Here is a 22,986-nt window from a genome sequence, read left to right as displayed (position 1 = left end):
AGCAGATGACAATGAGCAGACTGAGAATTGGGTAGGAAATGGATATTTGTTTTTCTGAGGGCGACTGGATTATATAGATCGGCGGATTTTGTATGAATGAAAGCAAAGGGTAAATAAAGCCTGAAGGTGGCAGTAATGCAACTCAACGGATACCAGCTGCGTAAAAACCCAAAGCAGAAGAAGAAGCTTTTATTTTGATAAAAACGACAGGAAGTCATCTGTATTCTGTCGGACTTGACCGTTCTTTAGGTCGTAACGAGCAATGCTACTCTTTGTTAAGTAAAGTGGGGAGAAATCTTGCTCTCAAACAAGATTTGTTTAATTAGATGGTCATTTTCACCACATCTGCGTATATCTGCCTCTGCAGATTAAAGTAACTGGTAGTAGTTTGCTTGCAAGACTACTTATTTTGTAGTTAGCTAACGGTAGCGTGTTAGCTGCTCAGACAACAGCTGCAGTTGGGGAGTAATGTCGCTTCACGGCAAAAGAAAAGAGATCTACAAATACGAGGCACCATGGACGGTGTATGCGATGAACTGGAGCGTCCGTCCAGACAAACGCTTTCGGCTGGCACTTGGGAGCTTTGTGGAGGAATACAACAACAAGGTTCGTAGTGTGGTTATGGATAGTTATCAGCTAACGTAACGCCAAAGATGGTAGCGTTAGTTAGCTAATGCTAATGCCTGTTATCTATCCTGCGCAGCGCCAAGGCATAAAATCACAATGTCGGTTCTGGTGTTATTCCACAGTTACACAAATGTACCAAGTGTTCTGTGTAGGTATTCAGCAAGTGTCGTTGTGTGTTTAATAGTAATATCCCTTAGTAACACCATATAGAGCTAATGCTATTTCTAACCGTCGTTGCACCGTGAACAGTCATTTGGCTCGTCCTGAAATAACAGGTGATGCGTTTGCTCCTGCGCAGGTTCAGTTGGTGGGTCTGGAAGAGGAGAGCTCGGAGTTTGTCTGCAGGAACACATTTGACCACCCTTACCCAACCACCAAGATCATGTGGATACCAGACACCAAAGGGGTGTACCCGGACCTGCTGGCCACCAGTGGGGACTACCTGCGCATTTGGAGGGTAGGATGTTACAGGATAAGTCTGTTGATGAACATATCAAAACATATATATGATAAGTGGGCATCAGCAGCCTTGGTGTTGAGTGTCACAAGCAAGATAGGGAAGTCAGAAAAGGCATTTGTCAGTTGTCACTCATACCCATGGTCTAAACACAATCAAGTTAGTGCTGTGGGGTTAAACCAGTTTGTTTACTACTTTTGCTGGGCCAGCTGGCAGCTGTGAGATGGTCACATTGACTTGAATAAAGTGCTTGTTTTAAGAAGTCTGCTCACTGCCAAATTCCTTTGCGTTTATCTCGCAGGTCAGTGACACAGAAACACGCCTTGAGTGTTTGCTGAATAACAACAAGAACTCAGACTTCTGTGCTCCCCTCACTTCCTTTGACTGGAATGAAGTCGACCCCAATCTGCTGGGTAAAAATCCCTTATATGAGAAGTAGTGAGGAAGCTATAAATTGGACTTTGATGCCCTTTAATTTATATAAATTAACACGTTGGTTCTCTCTGCAGGTACTTCCAGCATTGACACCACCTGCACTATCTGGGGGTTGGAGACTGGTCAGGTGTTAGGAAGAGTTAACCTGGTATCTGGACATGTGAAGACCCAGCTGATTGCTCACGACAAAGAGGTCTGTGTGTGTCTCCACTGTAAAATTAAGCCCTGTGTGATTGTGTACACAAGATCAATGTTATTATGTGTCTGTACAGGTGTATGATATCGCATTCAGCCGTGCAGGAGGCGGAAGAGATATGTTTGCCTCTGTGGGAGCTGATGGATCCGTCCGCATGTTTGACCTCCGGCACCTGGAGCACAGCACCATCATCTATGAAGACCCCCAGCACCACCCGCTGCTTCGCCTCTGCTGGAACAAGCAAGACCCCAACTACTTGGCCACAATGGCCATGGACGGCATGGAGGTCAGTAGCCATGTTTCTGTCCACCTTCTTTGTTCATTAAATTCAAAATAATGGTAAGCCAAAGAAGACTGCAATTTAATTAATTCTTAAAGGACTTTCCAGTTCCATAAACATAAAAAATACAAAGTATTTCATCAGGGTAACTGCGTGGTCTTAAAAGTATTACAAGTCTTAAATTTCGAATTCTAAAAATAAAGCCATAAAAGTATTAAATTTAATTTACAAAGTATTAAATTTCGTTTACAAAAGTCTTAATTTTTTTTTTTTGTCCTTTCGTTGGATTAAATAAATGTCGTAACATCATAAATAAATAATTTGTCTGTGTGACAGTTTACTCTGATGTGAATTTGATGATATAAGGCAGTACATGTAACGTTACTGTTTACATCAGTGTTCAGCTTTATGCTCTGGACTGTGGAGTGTTCACGGTGCACGAGTTCTGGCATCCAAGCTCTGCGCGTATCAGTCAGTTGTTAGGAAAGAAAACAAAACGTCTCTTACACTGCTACTAACAAGCTAATGTTCGCTTGTTGAATTGAAATGGGCAAGTGTGTGAAGTTCAGAAGGACAGAGATACAGTCATGTTGGGGCACGAGGCTGATGGCAGTGGCCCTGAGGTTTGCACAACAAGTGGATCGGCGTGCGAGTCGGTAACAACAGCAACGGAGAGACCGTTGTGTGAGAGAGGCCATGTCTGTGTGTTGGCGTTTCGCCACTGTTGTAGGGTAACATTATGTGAATGGAAACATCCAACATGCTAACACACATTAAACTTATATCATCCAGATGCGCTGATCACCGTGATGAGGGAAAAACAAACCCAACTCCTTATCCCCGGTGCTTTTAAGCCAATATTGTATTCATTTCATAGGTGTCATTTACACTGGGGACGATGGGGAAGTATTTGTTAAATATGTTCTTAAAAATGGCTTGCAATAAGAAAAAACGAAAACAAATGAAAATGCTTTGAGAAAGGGTTTATTTGTACAATAATAAAACATGCAATGTAAATATAGAAGAAACAAATGTGCATTGTCCAAAAAAAGTTACGTTGAGTAATGCATTATATTTTGTTTTGAATTGTCACCAGAATTTTATGTTTCACTTTATATAAATAAAGACAATTCTACCATTAATTGGTGCAGAAAATGTCTCCAGAATGCAGGAAATTAAGTCTTTAATTCTCAATATTTTCTAGGGGAGGACTGCCAGACCCACCATTTATATATTTCAGCGTTGAATCAAAATAGTATTAAAATATCTTCTTGTCTTGGTCTCGTGAACCCACTATTGTGAACTGTGCATGTGAGCTGAGTGTATCGTCACACCCCTAATCTGGACCCCTATGACCCCACCACACTCTCACTTTCAACACAAAGTGACATGCAAGTTGGTATTAAAAAGTCTTAAATTTAACTTTGAGAATAATTTTATAGATATTTTACAGTAGTTTAACATTACTATTTTATACATGGATAATATTATTCTAATGAAAATAACTGGATGGGAACCAAATGCCTCTCTACATACTGGATTTGAGTGTTTCTTCCACCTCTGTTAATCTCTAACATTAATATTTCTGTGTTATAGGTGGTCATCCTGGACGTGCGTGTGCCCTGCACTCCTGTAGCTCGACTGAACAACCATCGCGCTTGTGTCAACGGCATCGCCTGGGCCCCTCACTCCTCTTGTCACATCTGCACTGCAGGTAAAGGCAGCTGTAGATTGTGGGATAACAACAATCTCACAAGTTAATTACACATCACATTGAATGGGTCTAATAATGTAAAATATTACTTTTGAGGCATGTCAGATTGTGCAAAAAAAAACTGCTTTGTGAGTCATTGCCCTAGTTTGTGCCGCTCATGTATTCATTTCTGAAAAAGAATTACCCGACAATCTTTGACAAACCCAGAAGATTGTTTAACAACACTTTGTGCTCTTCTGAAGGTGCCTCTTTTTCCTAATCCATACAAAGATGGTAGCTGGAAGAGACATATTTTGGTTATCGATGGTCACAGTATTGCCTCTGTTTTTGAGTAACAAAATTTCATGGTTTCTCTCACAATAACTTACTTTTGTCGTAAACATCCGAAAAGTATACAGCGTAATGGGACGTCAAAACTTTATCTTTAGCTGCTTCTTCAGTCTGAAACATCTCTTTTAATGCCCACTCTGCGTGTCTTCTTTCCTCAGCCGACGACCACCAGGCTCTGATCTGGGATATCCAGCAGATGCCACGGGCCATTGAGGATCCCATCTTGGCCTACACTGCTGAAGGGGAGATCAACAACGTGCAGTGGGCCTCCACGCAGCCGGACTGGATCGCCATCTGCTACAACAACTGCCTGGAGATCCTGCGTGTCTAAAGCCACGGACACTTAGATGAAGAAGAAGGAGCGTTGTTTCAGATTTGGACTTAATTCTTAGTCCTCGTCCCACTGCTTTCAAGAAAAGAATGAGGTCACGAGTGAACTTTCTGAATGGAGTATCACACACCTGCTCCACAATAACCTGGTTTACAATTTCCCCCCCATCTATTTCCTTCATTGTTCTTCTATTAAACGTGTTTAAGCTCTTATTTATTTTGCTCACAAGGTAGTGTTCAGCATCTGCACAGCGGCTGTAAGAAGCTTTGCAGCTTTTTTGCAGTTGTCTATGAAAATCAGATTTTTATACTTTTTGGTGTGATTTCAGCCAGCTGTGAGATTATCATGAAGGGTTTAGATGTTGTGTGTTTCATCTGCTTGATTTGTAAAGGTTGATACAAACTACTGTTGGTGGCAGAAGATGAAATGTAGGAACATGTCGTAGCCTTCTTGTGGACTCCTTCCATATTATTGGTGATTCAAAGATCAATATCTTATAGGCTTCTTTACCCTTTGGCAGTTAACTTTTTCAATTTTTAAAATGGGTGTGTGTCCAGTATCCTCTCTTCAAATGAAAGTGTCGAGGTTCAAACTCATACATTTTTTTTTAAGAATTGTAAAATAACCCGCGAAGGATACATTTTAGTTTAGCTGCTGATCCTGTGAGGCAGCCAACTCAGAACCTACCAGAGCAATGTTGTCTAAAACACCTTTTTAACTGCCTACTTATTCTCTTCTTCTTTGTTTGTAGAAGACTATGCTTGGAAAGCTGCATTTTCTTTGTGTTAGAGTGAGCTGTAAAATGGTAGGAGAGTGAAACAACTTTTTGACTGAGTCTGCCTCTTTTTTTTGGTTTTCAATAATTAAAGGGTCATGTCCTTGTAGCATGCCAATACAAGGCAAAATGTACATACATATAAATATATCAACTTAAGATGTTGGTAAGCCAAGTGTTCATGTTGTAGCTTTTTCATAAAGTTTATTATTGAATTTGCTCTAATAAATTGTATTCCTCCATGTCCTAGGAACAAATATTCTGTGTTTTTGTTTTGTAAAGTTGCAGTTTGTTTTCACATCATACAAATACTTGCTTGGATTGATCACTGTTGCTGCTTTTGCATTTCCTTAGGTCAAATAACCAGGTTTTAAGAGCTTAAAGGGGGCACTCGGATTTGAACCGGGGACCTCTTGATCTGCAGTCAAATGCTCTACCACTGAGCTATACCCCCTGTTGTTTATATAACTTGTGGATTTCATCTGGACAGAGTTTCTCACATGCTTAGCAAATTTTTGGGTGTTGTCAATGAGTGCATGCGTGTGGCCTTTTTATAGACAGGATGTCAACTAAAATTCTTTTTTTTTTTGTACATCATAAAATTTCTCATTTCCTAAAATCAAAATTTGGGCAAATGTTTCAGTCCCTTTAATTTCATCCCTAAGTGGCTGCTATGATACGGGGGCGATATTGGTCGACCACACTGGTTGAATATATGATATATGCCGATAAACCAGCACAGTCATGTTAGAGTAGTCCATGGCAAGTAAAAGTTCGGCATTTAAAAGTAGAAGCACAGTATTATCAGTAAAATATAAAAAGTAAAAGAACTGGGCCCTGTGCCTGACATGATATCATATATCACATCATGAGATATTAAATAATGGTGCATCAATGCATAAGGAACATTTTACTGTTGTAACCGATTTACATACAGTAATGCCTAAGGAAGTTTACATGTCCAGTCAGGCCACAAGATAAATGTTTATGGTCATGAAATGATTAATGGGCGAGCAAAGAAGACCATACAAAGTGCTGATACAAAAATTTGTATCCATGTTTTTTTATATTCTCTGATCATTGCTTTTTGGTGAAATGTTGGATAAGTTCACCTCTTAGGGCATCAGACAGTTATATGAATGAAACAATCTGAGAAGTTTAGAGGGGAAATGTCTCTTTGGTAGAACTGCGAACAACCCACAGACATCTGAAACGTAATATGTTGCACCGACTGGACACTGCTTTTTAAAAGGTTGGGAGCAACTGGTCTAAATCTTTAACAAGGCATTGTAAAAAATTATCTTTTTTTAATGTAAAATCTGAAAAGTAACTAGTTAATATCAGTCAAATAAAATAGTGGAGTAAAAGGTACAATTTTCCATCTGAATTGTAATGCTAATGTTAGATCCCTCTTCTCTACTCTGTCCACACAGATAACTGCCTCTCCAGTGACTGTCAGCAAATCTAAACAAAGACGGTACACAACTTTTTATGGAGCACTAGTGAGACAACAACAACATTGGCCTTAACATGAGTAAAAGTGTTAAATCACTGGTACACCCTTGTTGAAGTTGGTTGAGGTGCAGCTCATTTAAAGTTATATCTACACTTTGCTGTATGTATATGTACATTATATTTTAGGTGCCCGTTACAGGTTATCAAAATATTAATCTAAAAAGTAACCACCAACTGTTCAGTAAATGTGAAAGTAGCATAACATTTACATACCTCAAAATTGTATAAAAGCCCAGTGATTGAGTGAGTAACTTTCCACCACTGTATATGTGTCATTCCTCATCTCCACCATCTTCACAGTTTGCTTATTCTTCAACCCTCTTCAAATGCTCAACATGTTGCACCCTGTCCTGGTTTAACTCTGCATATCATCATCATTAAATACATTCTCGGTCATCCAAGAAAATCAGTCTACACTCACACAGCTCAATGTTTCCTCTAAACTGCATGTGACATTCAGTGTGCTGGTGCAGCTAGTATGCCAGTGCTTTGCTGAGTAATCTGGAAAATAAAAGCATTTTGGACTCCCAGTGTAACTCTGCAGTGTGTCTTTAATCTAAAAAAGATAAATAACAGGAATTTGTGCTTCAAGACATTATACATAATTATAAATGCTTAAAAAGTCATTACATTCACCTTGTGGTTGGAACTGTGAAATCATTCTTCACAAAGGACGCCTTGAGATGACGTCTGTGTCTGTGTGTGATTGACAGTTACCATCCACTTCACCTGTCACTCAGTTGACAAAAAACAACCTTCTGCAGTTTTTAAGTAGCACTGTCAATCCTCTGTGAATCAAAATGAAACTTCAGTAAAACACATTAGGTACATTATAAAACCATGTGACCACGCCACTTTGAAAACCAGGTGACACATGTTTGAGTGGAACAGCGCAGATATACAGGGGAAACCAAGCAAAGCAGTCATGATCAAAACAAAACTGTAAGCGCTACGTGTAAATGTACAAGAAACTATCAAGTTTTTTTGTTCTGCTTGATTGAGTACATTATAATACCACGTTGTGATCAGATGACACAGTTGACCACGACTGCTGATTCATGTCAAAATGTCAGAACATGAAATATGAGATGAAAATTATGCTTTTATTCAAGGAGTGCTTCTCACCCACCATCCTTCACAGTGTGCCAGACAGTTATTGTATGCCTTTTGATATTTTTTTCAGCATACACCATAACAGCAATAGTGAGTCTCTAACTTATAAACACTCATAGTTATTACATTTACTATCTGTGTCGTTCTTATTGGGACCGATTCATCTCTAAGATTAGGAAAATAAATTCAGTTCCCATTAAATGATTACATTTTTCTAAGCTCAAGTCTAAATGTGCAATTGTTATACAAAATGAACGCAGATAATTCTTCACATGAAACATATTAGTAGTCCGTGACGTTTCACCTCTCCTCAAGGAAACCCTGGTTGCAGGTTGTGTAGTTTTCAGATCCAGCAACCGCATGACGCATGTATATGTTGTTGTGTTTACTGTCAACAATATTTTTCACAATCTTCCCAACCTGCTGGGCAGGAATAATCTCTTCATTGCACAGGACCTCGAGTGTGAAGGGACACTGGCGCACAAAAGCACAGCAGCCGGTGAGGGCGCCATAGAGTCTGTACGTGAGAAACAGGAGGCACTCTGAACCCTCAGTGACGTGGAAGGCAAAGCATCCCAAGTTCTACAGCAGCATCTGAACAGGACAGAGGAGATTTCAAAGGAGGAAAAAGAAAATAACAGGGTGAGGAACATATGGCTGTCCTGTCCAAAGGACCAAGCTTTCAGGTGGTGTTGGTGATTAGTGTTCTAGCTGCCTGGCAAGACAGGGTCAGAGACATGCCTCTGGATCTCCTGCATTTCTGTGGAGGTCTCCAGGTGCTCAGGGAGGGAGGGGAAGCGCTGGCTGCCACATAGCAGTCCAGGAGGCTCTTGGGCCCCTAACAATTGAGGAGGGTTGAGGTACACAGAGGGCAGATGCGGTGGGTCAGCCTCTGGTGACATGGACACAGTGTCATCAGAGGCCACAGTGAGGTGGATCCCGCTGGACAGGGAGTCCTTGGATTTGTGCTTGGAGTCAGAATCTGGGCTCTGGAAAGACAGAGAAGCATAAACTCAGATGGGACAAGTTTGATGTGGGGAACCCTTCTCCGACCTCAGTGTTCAAAGGAATAGTTCAACATATTGGTAAGATGTGAGTTTAGTTTAAGATGTGAGTTTAGTTTAAGATGTGAGTTTATTTGTTTATTTCAAATTTATGTAAAAAGAACATCTGACAAGATAATGAAATCAAGTAGACAAATCAAAGTGATTAGAATAACACAATAAAAAAATTAACGAACAATAGTTGCAGCCAAAGACTTTTTTAACTCTTGTCAATGTCCATTACATATTCGAAAAGAAGTGGGAAGAAGAAATAAATATATACTTATATAATCCCACCCCCTATCCACAAATCAAAAGCTCACAAATAATTGACCCGAATATTCCCCGAATCGTTCCAAATATTTACACATCTACTTTGTCATATCCCAAAGCAATTCAAAATGTACATCAATTATTTAATGAAGGAAAAATTAAATCAACAATAGGAAAGAATAAATTATAAATTTCAGCAGCTCAGAAAAAAAATTAAGTAATAATAAAAACACAATGAAACTGAAGATAATTACTAGCCCCAAAAACACTCGGAGATTATTCACCCCCTTCTTCATCCCTGTAACCATTGAAAACCATATCTTTATACCTGATTTTAAACTGATTTATGTTTGGACATTGCTTTAGTTCCTCATTAAGACTGTTCCATAGCTTTACTCCAGAGCTTGAAATGCAAAAACATTTCCTATTTGTTTTGAAGTTGTGTGTCCCCCTTAAATTATAACCTCCCCCTCTCTCCCTGAATAATATTTGAATATTTCTCAGCAATAGATTATTTTTGGCTTTAAACAGTATTTGGGCTGATTGATGCTTCACAAGATCTGTGAATTTTAATAATTTTGAATGTAAGAATAATGAGCGAGTGTGATCCCTATTCCCAGTGTTCCCAGTGTATTAGGACGGCAACTCACGATCACGTTCATTATCTATTAAAGTAATGCTCCGTATTTGTAACACCTTTCTAGTCTTTGCAAGCTCTTACACTACACCGCACATTCATACACTGCTCAAACAGAAAGTAACATTCACACACTGGTGGAACAGCCACCAGGGGTTATTCAGGTTTCAGTATCTTGCCCAAGAACACTTCAACATGCATCCTGGAAGAGCTAGGGATTAAACCGCTGATCTTTCAATTAATGGGCAACCTGCTCTACCTCCTGAGCCACAGCCGGAGGTATTCTGCACGTTAATCTGCTGGTTATTTTCTCGATTAACTGATTACTTGATTGATCTATAAAATGTGACAAAATAACAAACAAAATCACAGTTTGAGGTGATGTCTTGTTTTTATCAAACCCAAATCTATTTAGTTTATTATCACATAAGACAATAATTAGATAGATAGATTAAACACACGTGATATACCATGTTAATTAGAGAGCTTAAGAGGTGCTGGTAGGTAGAGTTTTTTCCATTGGACAGAGCCACAATAAGCATATTTCCAAAAATATTACACTATTCCTTTAATTTACAATTTAAGAGATTGACAAAAGGTTAAAATGTTTTGATCTGGCTGGAATTAGTCCCATACGGATCCAAAAATGGATGACCACAGAGCAGCACACTTGATAACTTAATATCTAGTATGTAAACTGAACACTATACCTGTATGAGTGAGGCAGAGCTGTCGATCTGTACTGGCTGGATTGGAGGGACAGTGTGGATTGTGGGAGCTCCTGTGTTGTACAGGGTGGTGGGGTGAGGCGGGTGAGGACTTGGGGACACAGCGCTGTAGGCTGGAGGCACCGGCGCCATCTGCCTCTGTAGGAGCTGCAGGATCACATTGATGTCTGCTGTCATACGGGTCTCCAGTCTTGGCGGGAGGAAGAGAGACATCAGCAAATGTGACTTCACGAATGTATCTTCATGATCAGAAAAACACAGTTGACACACTTGACTGATGTTGTTTTGATGTTGGAGGCAATGCTTCATAATCTTTTTATAGAGTCCTCTCATCTGCTTTAAAAAAAATGTCCACTAGATTTCTCTCTTGCTCTACAGTATCTCACTCTCTCATGCACATATAAGCAGACAGGCAATTAAAGCAAGCACATATGACTGACTTTACAGAGAATGTTTTTACATTTTTCAGTCCCCCCTTGAGCCTTTCTTATCTCTGTTTGTCTTTCCCTTGTTGTCTCTCTACTCCCTTTCTCTCATACACATGCAACTCACATTAACACAGTCTACACAACCAGCTGGCAATTGATATGCAAACACAGCAGGAGAGGAAGGGAGGAGCCCTCAGAAGCATAAATGTACTGAAGGAATGGTCATGAAAGATAATGAGCTAAATGTTTAACGTGAAGGGGGTATAGCTCAGTGGTAGAGCATTTGACTGCAGATCAAGAGGTCCCCGGTTCAAATCCGGGTGCCCCCTGTCTTTTCCTGCTGAAATATTCAACCATCTCACCGGTTTAACTGGGACTGCAACAGCTCCAGTCTGGACTCCAGCTCGCTGGGCCGATCCTCAGCGCAGGGTGCAGGGTGGAAACTAGCCCTGACTGAGGACGGTCGTCTCTGGTTCTCTGAGAACTGGCTGGATCTGCGCTCTGGCCAGTAGCCATACAGGCCTGACATGCTCATAGGAGGTGCCGCTGTGAAGAAAGAAGAATCCTTCTTTAATTTCTGAAACACTGAGGACTGGTCAGTGTGTACTTAACAAGTTTATGCTCATTTGGGATTTCTCATTTTAATGTTTAACATACTTTCTCTTTTGTATTTGGGTGTAGTTTAACTGTACTTCTAGCAGATGTTACTTTCACTTTTCTTCTGTTTAGTTCCAGTTGTATTTTTACTACTATTGGTTGGGTTTTGTTGGAATTTTAAAGGACACATTTTTGTCTGTGTAACCGATATTTTGTAAATACAAACTGTTATTCTAGATCCTATTAATTTTATTCTATTTGTTTATTCATTATTCCCAGCGCTTTTAACTTATAGTTGCAACCACTTCTAGATTTGAAGATGACTGACGAAGGGATTCTAGGTAGTCTTTACGTGAGTATGTTGGTCCTCCAAGGTCTACAGGCGGTCCCATCCCAGCTGAAGGTCCACTGTGAGGAAGGAGGTTCACTACTGCTGAGGGGTAGTCTCTGGTGTCACCCCCGGAGGGATAAAGCTCCCCCTTGCTGTGTCCCATGGGCTTCGTCTCATCATCACTAGACTGCGAACAGATACTAGCACTGCTGCAGAGGTCTTCCCAATGGGGTCCTGCCATCGTGCCCCGGTGGTGGTTTGCCATTGGACAGGACTGATCGGGGTAAGAGTCTTCACGGTCCATGCCGTCTGTACACGCAGGATCACAGGACAGCCAGTAAAAAACAATATGGAGATTAGCCAGAACAGAAACACATGGAAATTTGTTGTGCCTTGTCCTTTACTAACCTGGTCGGTTTCGACGACGCAGGGAGCTTCTCCGATGCCTTTTCCGGCGGTAGCCACATTCAGAGTCCCTGCCCGGGGTTGGCTGGTTTATTCTATCTGCCTGATACATATCAGCTTCAGTAATTCAAAAATACACACTGGATCTCATACTTAAGGATAAGGATATGTACATTTTTGGACTGTCTTAAATCATTATGTATAATAAATGGTGTTTGTTGCAACTTTGGTCCTTTCTATGAAGACTTTTTACCAGTGTAAGTTGGTATAAAGGTGAGAAAGAAGTGATTGTGGGGTACTGAAATAAGCCAGGGAAAGCTATAGAGCAATGGTCTGCTGAGTCTGTCAAGCATAGAGGCAGTTAAGTGTCATGAAGGTGGCGATATGGCAGTAAAAGAATACAAAAAAAAGATTGCAAGCCGATATAACAAATGGGCAGGTCTCAAAACATCTTCTAAAAAGGCTTTGCAAATGGAAATTAATGTTGGCATATGAGGCCTAAGGACTACACACACTAGATCTTAGCGTGAAATGTTGAATGTATACCGACTGTGTTTGTTTATTATGAAAACTCATCAGTGTGCTTATCTAAGTTGTCTTCTTTCTTTAATTAATGAAGTGAGGAAACTGTTTTTCTCAGATTATTAGCCTGGGAACCAGATAAATCTCCTGAGTTTATGTTTCATTTGTTTTGGCAGATACGTCTGGCCCCCCTCCCATTGAGACTGATTTCCACCTGTTCTGGATTTGGTCGGGCCAATCACAATTGTTTATCTAATATATCCTCAAATGTTTTCAGAAATGTAATTTGAGAAAGTTTGTGACTAGACCGCCATTGTTTTCCTGCTTGAACACGGAACAAGCACTGCCCCAGCTTGCTTGCATGTGTGCTACATCACACGTTTTGTTGCTCTGGTTGGTTGTGGGTCTATCCAATTGAATCCAGAGGCATTTTGGTCTCCCATTCTCTTGGAAATCGAAAAGTCTAACAGATTGCGCAATAGGCCTGCAATCATTATTAGGGTGTTTTTTCTATGCGTAACATCGTCCTCTGGTGGCACTCACATCTCTCAGGTTGAAGGTGATCTCCAAGTTGTTCCAGAACATGTCAGCGAAGTCGGGATACATGTCCAGCACTTCCAGCAGGTCGTCTCTCAGGATCTTGTGAAGGTCGCAGTAGGTCAAAGCTCTGACATCAGCACTGGATTTGCCTGGCCTTCCATACAGACTGATGGGTTCACCAAATATGTCGTTCTTTCCTAGAGAGCCGTAGCAAAAGGAGGGACAAACATTGGGAAAAAGTAACAGTTAATCAATAGATGTTTGACCAAGTGAGCAAGCCAGTGCTAGTAATAGTGAACGTAGACTGAAAAAATTTTGATGGATGAATCTGATCCACAACAAATGAAAAACAAAGGACTAGAGTGACACTGATTCCGAACAGCGCTGCTGCTCAACACAGATTGGTCCCCTCAAACATGGCTGAAAAAGAAATGACCTATGCAGCCAGGATCTGAGTGCTGGCCCTATTGATGATCAATGATCACTGTGGAATGAAAGTGGAGCTGTGCCCAAACACCTCTGGCAACACAACAAACAGAGAAGTGTGTGTGTATGTGAGTATTTGTGCATGCGTGTTGTGCAGTGTAAAGGTCAGAATGAGTTGTGGCTTTGTGGGAAAAAAGATGAGAGGGTGGAACAAATATAGAAAAAGGACAAAAGGGAAAACAATCTATTAGAATTGTGGTTTTAGCTAAGTCATTTCACAAACGTTGTTAGACATGTTTCAGGTTAGAAAAATGCAACAGCTTACCTTCTTTCTTCCAATTTCAAGATTTGTTGAGTGTGTTTGGTTATTTGTAATGAGCAATGGTCATTACTATTGACATTTTATATGTGAAATGATTTGCTGTCAAGTCTGTCAAGTCTGTCTGATGAACATAATGGCTGATTTGCAACCCTTCTGGAAAAAGGACCAACTTCCACAGTGGCTTGCAGCTCACCTAGAATGGCCACCACCACATTGTCCCTGAGGATTTCTATAGAGCCTCTGGAAATGAAGTAGAGGGCGGTGAGGATGTCCCCACTGTGGACCAAAGTGTCACCCGGCGGAGCGTGGGTGGTCTTGAATCGCATGGCCAGAGCCCGCAAGCAGCCTTTGTTGGCCCCTCGAAAAGCTTTGCAGTTCTGCAGCAAGCTGCGGTTCAAATGGAGGCAGATGTCAGCCTGCAGACACTCAGGGAAACCCTTTAAAACCTGCAGAGCAATAGAGGGCATTGGGTGAATCTATTGCAGATAATTCTCCATGTTTTTTCCTGCACCTATTTGTTTTGTATCTTTCAAATCATGTCATTTAACAATGGAAAATGCTTAATGAATCTGAAAGGTACATAAAAAGAAACTGAGGGGTGAGAGAAGGAGAGCAATATGTCAGATTGATTCCGGCAGGGCACAAAGGACAGTAGCTCCAAGTGATTATCTATTCTCACATTGAATTGGCAGGCACTAATGCTGTGCTCTGTTTGCATGATGCTATGGTGCTATTGGCAACCCAAGCAGCAATATGACGCACATCACTGAAAAATGGAATCTCCTACTATGGTTAACCTAAGCAAATTAGATACTGAATAGGGGACAGCCAGAGGTGAACTGGGGACCGCTTGATCTGCAGTCAAATGCTCTGCCACTGAGATATACCCGCTGCTGATGAACGTGCCAATGATGTTTTATTTGGTCTACATAGTAGCACATATGTATCCCAAAACTTCAGTTTCATTAAGACAAACTGACTAAAATAAAGGTTTTATTGAAAGCCAAATATTTTCTGAAAGCAAATTCACTTGCAATGCGACATAGAAAAGCTGGATTTGTGTTACAAAGGTTACATGAAAGTTCAGTGTGGGAAAACTGTGTCACTGCGGCAGCAAAGAATAAGGCGAACAACCCATGTAGGTCCCACACAGAATATCAAAGGTAATGCTGCAAATCACTACAACAATGGGATGTATAAAAAGACAACCTGAGTAAAGCAAGTGGGCTAACACATGCTGGTAGGTAAAATAATTTTTGTAAGGTTGTTTATTTTTTCACTGCCTAGAATTTTAGCATGTTCATTAATATCAATGAGATATTTCAAGGATAGACAAAAGGTTCATATTATTATTACATAGGGTAGGTTAGGGGGCACCCAGATTTGAACTGGGGACCTCTTGATCTGCAGTCAAATGCTCTACCACTGAGCTATACCCCCACACATATGCTTAACTGGAGAACACAAACACTAACTTGCTATAGAAAGTTTTTAAGGAAAAGCAGCATCTTTCTAAACCAACTAAACATCCACTTTTTGAAATAGTGTTGTGTATGAACCGTGTGTCCGTAAATGTCAACGTGACTTACTGCGTTCATGTCAATGCCATTGGTGTAGGACCAGGCATGTTGGAAATACTCCTCCAGCCTCTGTCTCAGGCCTCCTGGGATCTGGTGGAAGCGGATGAACTCTTTGACCCGCAGCATCTGGGTGTGGTAACGAGCCGTACCTGAGTACAGTCTCTGAATGATGGCTGACACGTTACCAAAGATACTGGCGTACATCAGAGCTGCACGGACAGATGACAGAAATACTGTATGTTGGAGGGATTGATTACTGATTAAACGTACAATTTTGAAGATAGTTACTTTACTCTTACAAAACAGGTAACAGCATGTAATTAGAGCAAATTATTGCCAATGGCAACATGCTGATAATACTTTTGTAAAACCTGATTCATTTATAAAATGGATTATCTCAACACAATATTGAAGGTAGTTATTTTGGTTATTAAAAGCACCAATATTGTCTTTCAAACACAATCTGTCACACTTGCTTTAGACAGATAAGTCAGTTTGCCAATATTTAAGATTTGTTTCATTAAAATATTAGACACTGGAAATTTATTATATAATTAAAATAATAAAAAAAATATGGTATAAAAGTCTTTTAAACCTGCCTTAAGATTTACTACACACAGTTTTTTGTGTGATCAAATACAGTACATGCAATGGCTCACCCTTTTAATATTTCTGTATTTCAGTGTATGGTTTTGGTGTACTGTCATGGTCTACGTTTTGGTTCACATTTTTTACCATCATAACAAACATATAGCTTTGATTTCAGGCTCACTGTCGCTGTACTCACATCCAATGAGCATGACACAGATGGAGAAGATCTTCTCTGGGTTGGTATTTGGTGAGACGTTCCCAAAACCCACACTGGTCAGGCTGCTGAAGGTGAAGTACAGGGCTGTAACATACTTGTCCTTGATGGAGGGGCCCGAGGCATCATCACTGTCATTGTACTGTTTACCAATCTGGTCAGCCAGGTTGTCCAACCAGCCGATCTTCATGCCTCCGATGCGGGCAGAGCCTGTGCGCTCCACGTTGCCAATGGCATACCAGATACAGGCCAGCCAATGAGCGATGAGGGCAAAGGTGCACATGAGAAGGAAGAGGACGGCAGCTCCATATTCTGAGTAACGGTCCAACTTCCTGGCCACTCGTACCAACCTCAGCAGTCTGGCTGTTTTCAGTAATCCAATCAGAGTGGTTGTCTGAGGCTGTTAGAGAGAGTAGATTTCATGTTAAAGAAATTAGCAGTCTTGTCTCTTGTATCAGTGTACAATACTTTTTGTGGCAGATATGAAGTGCATTAAGACTTCAGTGGAAGGTTTTAGCATGCAAGGAATTGACATATAAAATATAAAAGCACAGATCAAGTATTGGTTAAAATAAAGTAAAAACATAACTAATCTACAGTGTGATGATGTGACTCTGTGTCTCCCCCAGTCCACCACTAACATCTTACAATCTCAAAAACACTAAACAAAAGCTTGCAGGTTCGGTCTTAGAAACTCTCATAATTAACCAAACACAGGATCTGAAAGTTGGATCAAACATCTATGCAAAGATGTTTAGGCATTAAATTGATTAATTCTATAATCAATTTTGGTTGACGGTATGGAGGAAGTTTGACATTACCAGACTAACTGCTGTGACCTGTGATATCTCTAACTCAAAATTTTTTCTCATAGATAATATCTTTCACTGGCCTGCCTTTATTTGATAGGTACAGTGGAGATATTAGAGACTTAGGACCCTGAGCTTCTATGAATCTTAAACAGTAGATCCACAGGACACGGACATCAACTAAGATAAAACAGCTGTACTGCTAGGATTCAGCACTACACACAACAGCAACTAAATAGCCCATGAGTCTGAGGCCAGCTAGGAGTATGGGCAGGATTTCAGTCTAAACCCACTAAGCATGTAGTGATACCAGCAGACCTTCTTCACAGCATGATATGTTGTGGCAGGAAAAGACAGATGCAACTAATAATATGGCTAATGGCTGATTTGCATTTTGCTGACTCACTGGTATGACCTACTGAGATGTTTGAATGGAACAGAGACACCATTATGTTAATAATGTTAATTGCTATATGCAGAGATTCTTTTGGTAACACTTAACAATATGGTACACAAAATTGTGAGTAGTTACTAAGGAACAAGTGAGGAACTAATCACGTTTCCTGGCGCTGCTCCGTGGCTGCCTCGCTGCTTTCACGCTAGGCATTTATTTGTTTGTTTCGTGTATTTTACCGAGTTGTCTGTGTCCTATACTCCATAGATCAAAATCTTCATTTGTGCCTCAAGAAATTGAGTTTTTCAATAGGTAAGGCACATATATAGCCAAATAGGTAGGATGGTCTGGTCTGCCTAATGTAATTGGCAGCAAGGTGCGGAGAGTGGGAATTATGTGTATTAGTGTGTGCATTAGTATGTTTATCAGTATGCCTGATGGTTATCTCTGTACCGTATGATGTAATACCTACTTGATTCCGCTGCAAACTAATTTCCCTACGGGGAGTAATAATAATGATTGATTGATTGAAATGACCTGATAATTAATAAATTTTTAATAAGTAGGGAATAATGTAGACTAAATGACTGTATAGTAGATAATGATGTTTTACTAGAGAACTTTGCTTCATGATTGAATAATCTAGTAATGATTACTTCATAAATATTTGTTAATCGACATAGTGACCACTGGCTTCATGAGTTGTTCCTGATTAACTCTGAACCACCTGCTGTGGGGCACAAAACTATTAATGACCAATTACTTAATTATTAGTTACTCTTTTTGTGCCACCTCAAGTCAAGTGATTTTTCATGCTAAGTAGTTACAAGGTAATCACTGATACCATAATTATGACAAGTAGCTACAGTGTTTTTTAATTCGCCAGTAAAAAGTTAAATCAGGAATGACTCATGAAGAAAGTGGTCAGTGTGTCGATTCACAGATATTTATGAAATAATCATTACCTGATGATTGATTAATATAGTGTCTCCCAGTAAGTTCTCTAGTAAAACATCATTTTCTACTATGTAGTTCTCCATTCTGAGTTATTCACTAAATACTTACTAATGATTCATTAATTATCAGGTCATTCCTGATTCATTCCTCACTTGTACCTTAGTAACTAGTAACTTCACAATTTTGTGTACCATATTGTAAAGAATTACCATCCATTTTGTTTTTGACCTATTGTCCATTGTTTAAAAGGTATATTTAGGGGTCAGACAACATTGGTTGAAGTAAAATGTATGTGTTAATGTTGTGAGGTCACTGAAATCCACTTCTCCCCTTCTTTCTCACCTCCTCAGACCCGGAGCGGAATATGAGCAGATCAAACGGGATGGCAGCCACGATGTCGATGAGGAACCAGCCCTTGAAGTAGTGCTGCGCGATGCGTCCCGGGTGGCTGACCACCTCGTCGTTGTGGTTGACGTAGGTGGTCCTGAAGTTGATGAGGATGTCCACGATGAACATGACATCAACCACCAGGTCCACCACGTTGAGCGGGTTGCAGGTGTAGCCGCAGGTTCTCCTCCGTTCGTCCTCCACCTCATTGAGAAGGAAGGCGGCCGAGTAAGGTGTGAATATGGCGGTGTAGATGACCAGCAGCAGGATGACCCAGTCCCATACCGCTTTGAAGGGGCTATAGTGAAGGATGGTCCATTTGTGGATGCGTGGGGCCTGGAGCTTGTACTCTGGCAGCACGTCAGCACCAAGGGACAATACCTGAGGACAGAGAGACAGGATAGTGAGGCTGCTGTTAATAATGGAGGTATAATTGTAGGAACTGGTGGGATAAAGTGTTTTTTATAGGGACACCGCTAAAAAAAAGTTACTTCACTAAGTATATATTTCAAACAGGAATAGACGGTTTATGGAAGATTTGCCCATTAGTTTATTTATCTGTTAGGAGATGAGTACATGTAAAGTGCACATTGGTTACACTTTTTAGCAAATATTGTAGTGGAGACTGGAGACTAACATTATCCAAAAGGGCAGAAGTGACTTTGCAACAAAAAAATGGAGATTTGTATTCATTGGCCTGTAGATCAGTGACTTTAATTATCAATATCATTAACTAAATATAGCCTCCAGGTTTAATTTTTTAGGAGTTTTAATTTTTCAGCAGGTTTAATTCTTCAGATGAGGTTTAATATTCATGCGCTGCACCATAATTCACCCTCCGCTTTCACTTGTGTGAATAGCATAGGCTGTACATAAAGACTTTTTTTTCCACATACAGCCGATGGTAAAGAGGGACTGTATACTGTAATTTTTGATGGTTTAAACCAGTATGTTGTTTCTATTTTACATTTAATCATCTACACAAAACAGTAAAAACTCATTACAAAAGCTTCAAGTTGGCTTACTTTCACTTCACATTCACAAATCTGTATGTTAAAGCAGGCCACTTTATTTTTGTTGTCCAATTGTGCTGAAATTTGGGGAGAAAAAAGCACATTAAAGGAACAGTACTGCTGAAGAATTAAAGTAGCAGTCAACAGTTTGTAGTATTTGATGCTTAAACATAATACTTGTTGCAGCTACCTCATCAAAAAACTTCTAGCAAATTGGTTTTGGGATGCAGGAGGCAAGAGGTGTTGACGTCATCAACAGTAACCGACTGCATCCCCATCATAAAAAGTAAAGCGTCATGTGAAGACTGAGACGTAGCCTTTCCTTCTCATGTAAATCCAAACCATACACTAGAAAGTAAGGTGTTGTTCTCGACAAAATAACATGTCTGTCACTCCACTTCAAGTGATGCTATAAAAATATCCTAATTAACTAAAGAATACTTATACAATTACATAATTGCATTATACAATATTAATTCGGGCAGGGACATGTGTATGCATAACTTAGTGGCTGCTGCACACACTAAGGCTTGTTTGTTTGTGACAAAGTTAATCAGGCTTTTGTGATATTATGCACCTGGGGGTAAGCAATAACTTCCTCAAGAAGATTCTCTCAAAGTTTGGCAGATGAAAACATAATAGCCCTTCAAGGTCAATATATGTACACTCAGTTAGTTCCTCAATATGCTACATCATTAATGCAGCAAAAAGAACATAAATAACTCCAGCCTTTAGCTGGGCAAAAAAGAAAAATATACATATCCCCATACAGTGTTACCACCACTCCCTGAGTGATTTATCTAACTGCATTAAAAAACAGACCAACACCAAACATTAATTTAAAGGTGAATGAGACTGCAAAGCGATAAGCGCTAAGATCCTACTGACCGGTACGACAATTAGAGCCTCCATATCCACGCTCTCCTCCTGGTGTTGACCACAGCAACAGAGGCCCCTCCAAACCCTCAGCAGCCCTATCTGCCTGCTGTGCAGTGGCCATCTCCTCTCCTGCATCGCTTTCTTGCAGAAAAACCACAGACTCTGCCCCTACAGAGTCTATGCGTAGCTCTATCCACTATCCACAGGCACTTCCCTAAGTCAAATCACTATCTGCTGTTTTTACAGAGCCCCCTGCAGCCTCACCTGCCTTGGTTGCACCATGTGATCCCATTTTATCGAGACCATGTGAACCCTCCTCCCAGTGTTCTGTTCAATTACGGACCAGAATAAAGTGCTGGGATTGATTGGGCGCCATGCAGAGGAGTGATTTTAGTTAATTCTTGTTAACTGCAAGGTCAGGACTCTGTGTGGCTGATTTAACAGACTTTGTGGGTGAAAAAATGATCTCCTCTAGCAAACTGTATATTTCAGAGGCCTACATCCACACTACCAAACTAGCCCATGTAAAAAAAATGCCCTTAGTACATTTTTATCCCTCCATTTCCTCACAAACCCTGTGGGTTAGACTTATTTGCATTTTTAATTTGCATAATTATGGTCATAGTCACCATGACAGAAGAAGCTGAACTTGTATGACGAGTAGCTGCAGTGCCTCTAAAACAATTCATTAAACTCACGCAGGATCCACATGTAGAGTCTAGCATAGTTTCATCTACTTAGACTCCAGTTCTTTGAAGAAAGCCTCTGCCCAAATGCTGCTTTTCTTTCAACTTTCCCAGCTTAGAAGAAAACAGTTGCCAGAAATAGTCAAAGTAAATTGTTTTTCATGGACAAAATACTACATCAAAAAAAGCTACTAAACATGTACTTGGCCATATTTGGTAAACAAAAAAGCAGGGGGGAAAAAAAGTTAGATCCTCACTAGGAATAACCAAGGCTTGAATCAGCATGCACTGGCCTTTATTGGATGTTGGCTTCTGCTCTTCGTCCATAAATCTATTTATTATGACCAATATACAGCGTACAGTATTTGGAAACGAGGTAAAGGTGGGAAACCACAGTGGATTCATTGACTTAATCTAACATAACATCCTTTGTAACTCCTTTGTGTCAGCAAATGACTACACTAGCTGAACAGATGTGAAAGGACAACAGTAATGAGAATGTAAACACATGAGCAAAAGTTCACTCATCCAAGAAAAGTTATTGATGTTGTCCACAGCTTGGTTTTATAATGACGGCCAGAGAACAACTGCCACCACCAGTTTGCACGCAACAGCTCTCTGTCGCTACTTAGAATACATAATTACTATAGCAAGAGTTCACTGTTTATACATTTTCATATATATATTTAAAAGACAGTTGAGGTGTGAAGTACAAGTAAAGCTTTAAGACTGAACAGTGTATAAAGCATGAAAGCCAGTGTGAAATTTATGAAATTGCTCTTCAAGAGTAGTACAGTGTGAATACTAAATATTCACAATCATAAAAACACAGATATGATTGTGGATTGTAGTTTATCTGCTATGAAAACACAACAAGAATACTACATTTATCCTGACTTTTTTTTACCTTTATTGGACAGAGTGAGAGTGAAGAGGTAAACAGGAAATGCAGGGAGAGAGGGGAACGAGTTCAACCTACTACATCGTGGTTCTAAGGCATGTGCTGTAACCATTCAGCTAACAAGGTGCTCCTTCTATCCTTACTTTTGAATACAGTCACAATGCAAAGTGCAAAATATGACACATGTAACTAATTTCCATGCCTTATTTCCATCCATAAAGAACTTCAGTTGACATATTTAAACTTTACAGCCAGTAAATTCTCCTTATCCTGTCTTATTCACAATTTCCACTCTAAACACAACACCACACTTAAATCTGTAAAACAACAGGAGCAACTCAAATACAAAATGTCCAAACAGACTGACAGGACCTTGTCATAGCAAGGTCACAGGGCATCAGCTTAACCTGGATAAAGCTGATGCTGCTCACCTGCGGAGCAACAGAGGAAGAAAAGGAAAAGTTACAACAGCGACAATCAAACAGGGAAGTGGAGCTGAAAAAGGAAGGTTAGAGTTTGAGGAGAACACTGGGGAGCTTGAGAGACCCAG

The 22,986-nt window shown here is 40.2% G+C and overlaps 2 protein-coding genes and 3 non-coding genes across 5 annotated transcripts in view; 2 read left to right on the top strand and 3 right to left on the bottom strand.

Annotated features, from left to right (window-relative positions):
* The first annotated feature begins 222 nt into the window (after positions 1–222).
* dcaf7 (ddb1 and cul4 associated factor 7) lies at positions 223–5,402 on the top strand. The gene is made up of 7 exons (XM_046042510.1): positions 223–606; positions 926–1,084; positions 1,386–1,497; positions 1,594–1,712; positions 1,792–2,001; positions 3,592–3,709; positions 4,198–5,402. Exons 1-7 carry the CDS (start codon positions 469–471, stop codon positions 4,368–4,370), a joined length of 1,029 nt encoding a protein of 342 aa, XP_045898466.1. The 5' UTR covers positions 223–468; the 3' UTR covers positions 4,371–5,402.
* Positions 5,403–5,527: 125 nt separating this feature from the next.
* Positions 5,528–5,599, bottom strand: trnac-gca. Its single transcript has one exon. It is a non-coding gene; the product is annotated as a tRNA-Cys (tRNA).
* Positions 5,600–7,193: 1,594 nt separating this feature from the next.
* Positions 7,194–22,986, bottom strand: part of kcnh6a (potassium voltage-gated channel, subfamily H (eag-related), member 6a) — a 36,036-nt gene continuing 20,243 nt past the window's right edge. The window contains exons 8-17 of the mRNA XM_046035790.1: positions 18,913–19,338; positions 16,393–16,810; positions 15,615–15,814; positions 14,219–14,471; positions 13,281–13,474; positions 12,219–12,318; positions 11,832–12,119; positions 11,245–11,428; positions 10,437–10,644; positions 7,194–8,762 (exon numbers count right to left, since the gene is read on the bottom strand). Coding sequence (XP_045891746.1) covers positions 8,481–8,762; positions 10,437–10,644; positions 11,245–11,428; positions 11,832–12,119; positions 12,219–12,318; positions 13,281–13,474; positions 14,219–14,471; positions 15,615–15,814; positions 16,393–16,810; positions 18,913–19,338 — 2,553 coding nt within the window. The 3' untranslated portion in view covers positions 7,194–8,480. The remainder of the gene's footprint in view (positions 8,763–10,436; positions 10,645–11,244; positions 11,429–11,831; positions 12,120–12,218; positions 12,319–13,280; positions 13,475–14,218; positions 14,472–15,614; positions 15,815–16,392; positions 16,811–18,912; positions 19,339–22,986) is intronic.
* Positions 11,140–11,211, top strand: trnac-gca. The gene has a single exon. It is a non-coding gene; the product is annotated as a tRNA-Cys (tRNA).
* trnac-gca lies at positions 15,394–15,465 on the bottom strand. Its single transcript has one exon. It is a non-coding gene; the product is annotated as a tRNA-Cys (tRNA).

Source organism: Micropterus dolomieu, linkage group LG02 (assembly GCF_021292245.1).
Source record: "Micropterus dolomieu isolate WLL.071019.BEF.003 ecotype Adirondacks linkage group LG02, ASM2129224v1, whole genome shotgun sequence".
NCBI lineage: Eukaryota > Metazoa > Chordata > Actinopteri > Centrarchiformes > Centrarchidae > Micropterus > Micropterus dolomieu.
Note: the sequence above shows the minus strand (reverse complement) of the source record. Positions and strands in the feature narration are given on the sequence as shown.

Bases quoted from the DNA above. Each gene is read 5' to 3' on its own strand.
- dcaf7 (XM_046042510.1), top strand. From the start codon at position 469: ATGTCGCTTCACGGCAAAAGAAAAGAGATCTACAAATACGAGGCACCA. The intron at 1,498-1,593 runs GTAAAAATCCCT...TTCTCTCTGCAG, and splicing joins AGTCGACCCCAATCTGCTGG to GTACTTCCAGCATTGACACC. The intron at 3,710-4,197 runs GTAAAGGCAGCT...TTCTTTCCTCAG, and splicing joins TTGTCACATCTGCACTGCAG to CCGACGACCACCAGGCTCTG.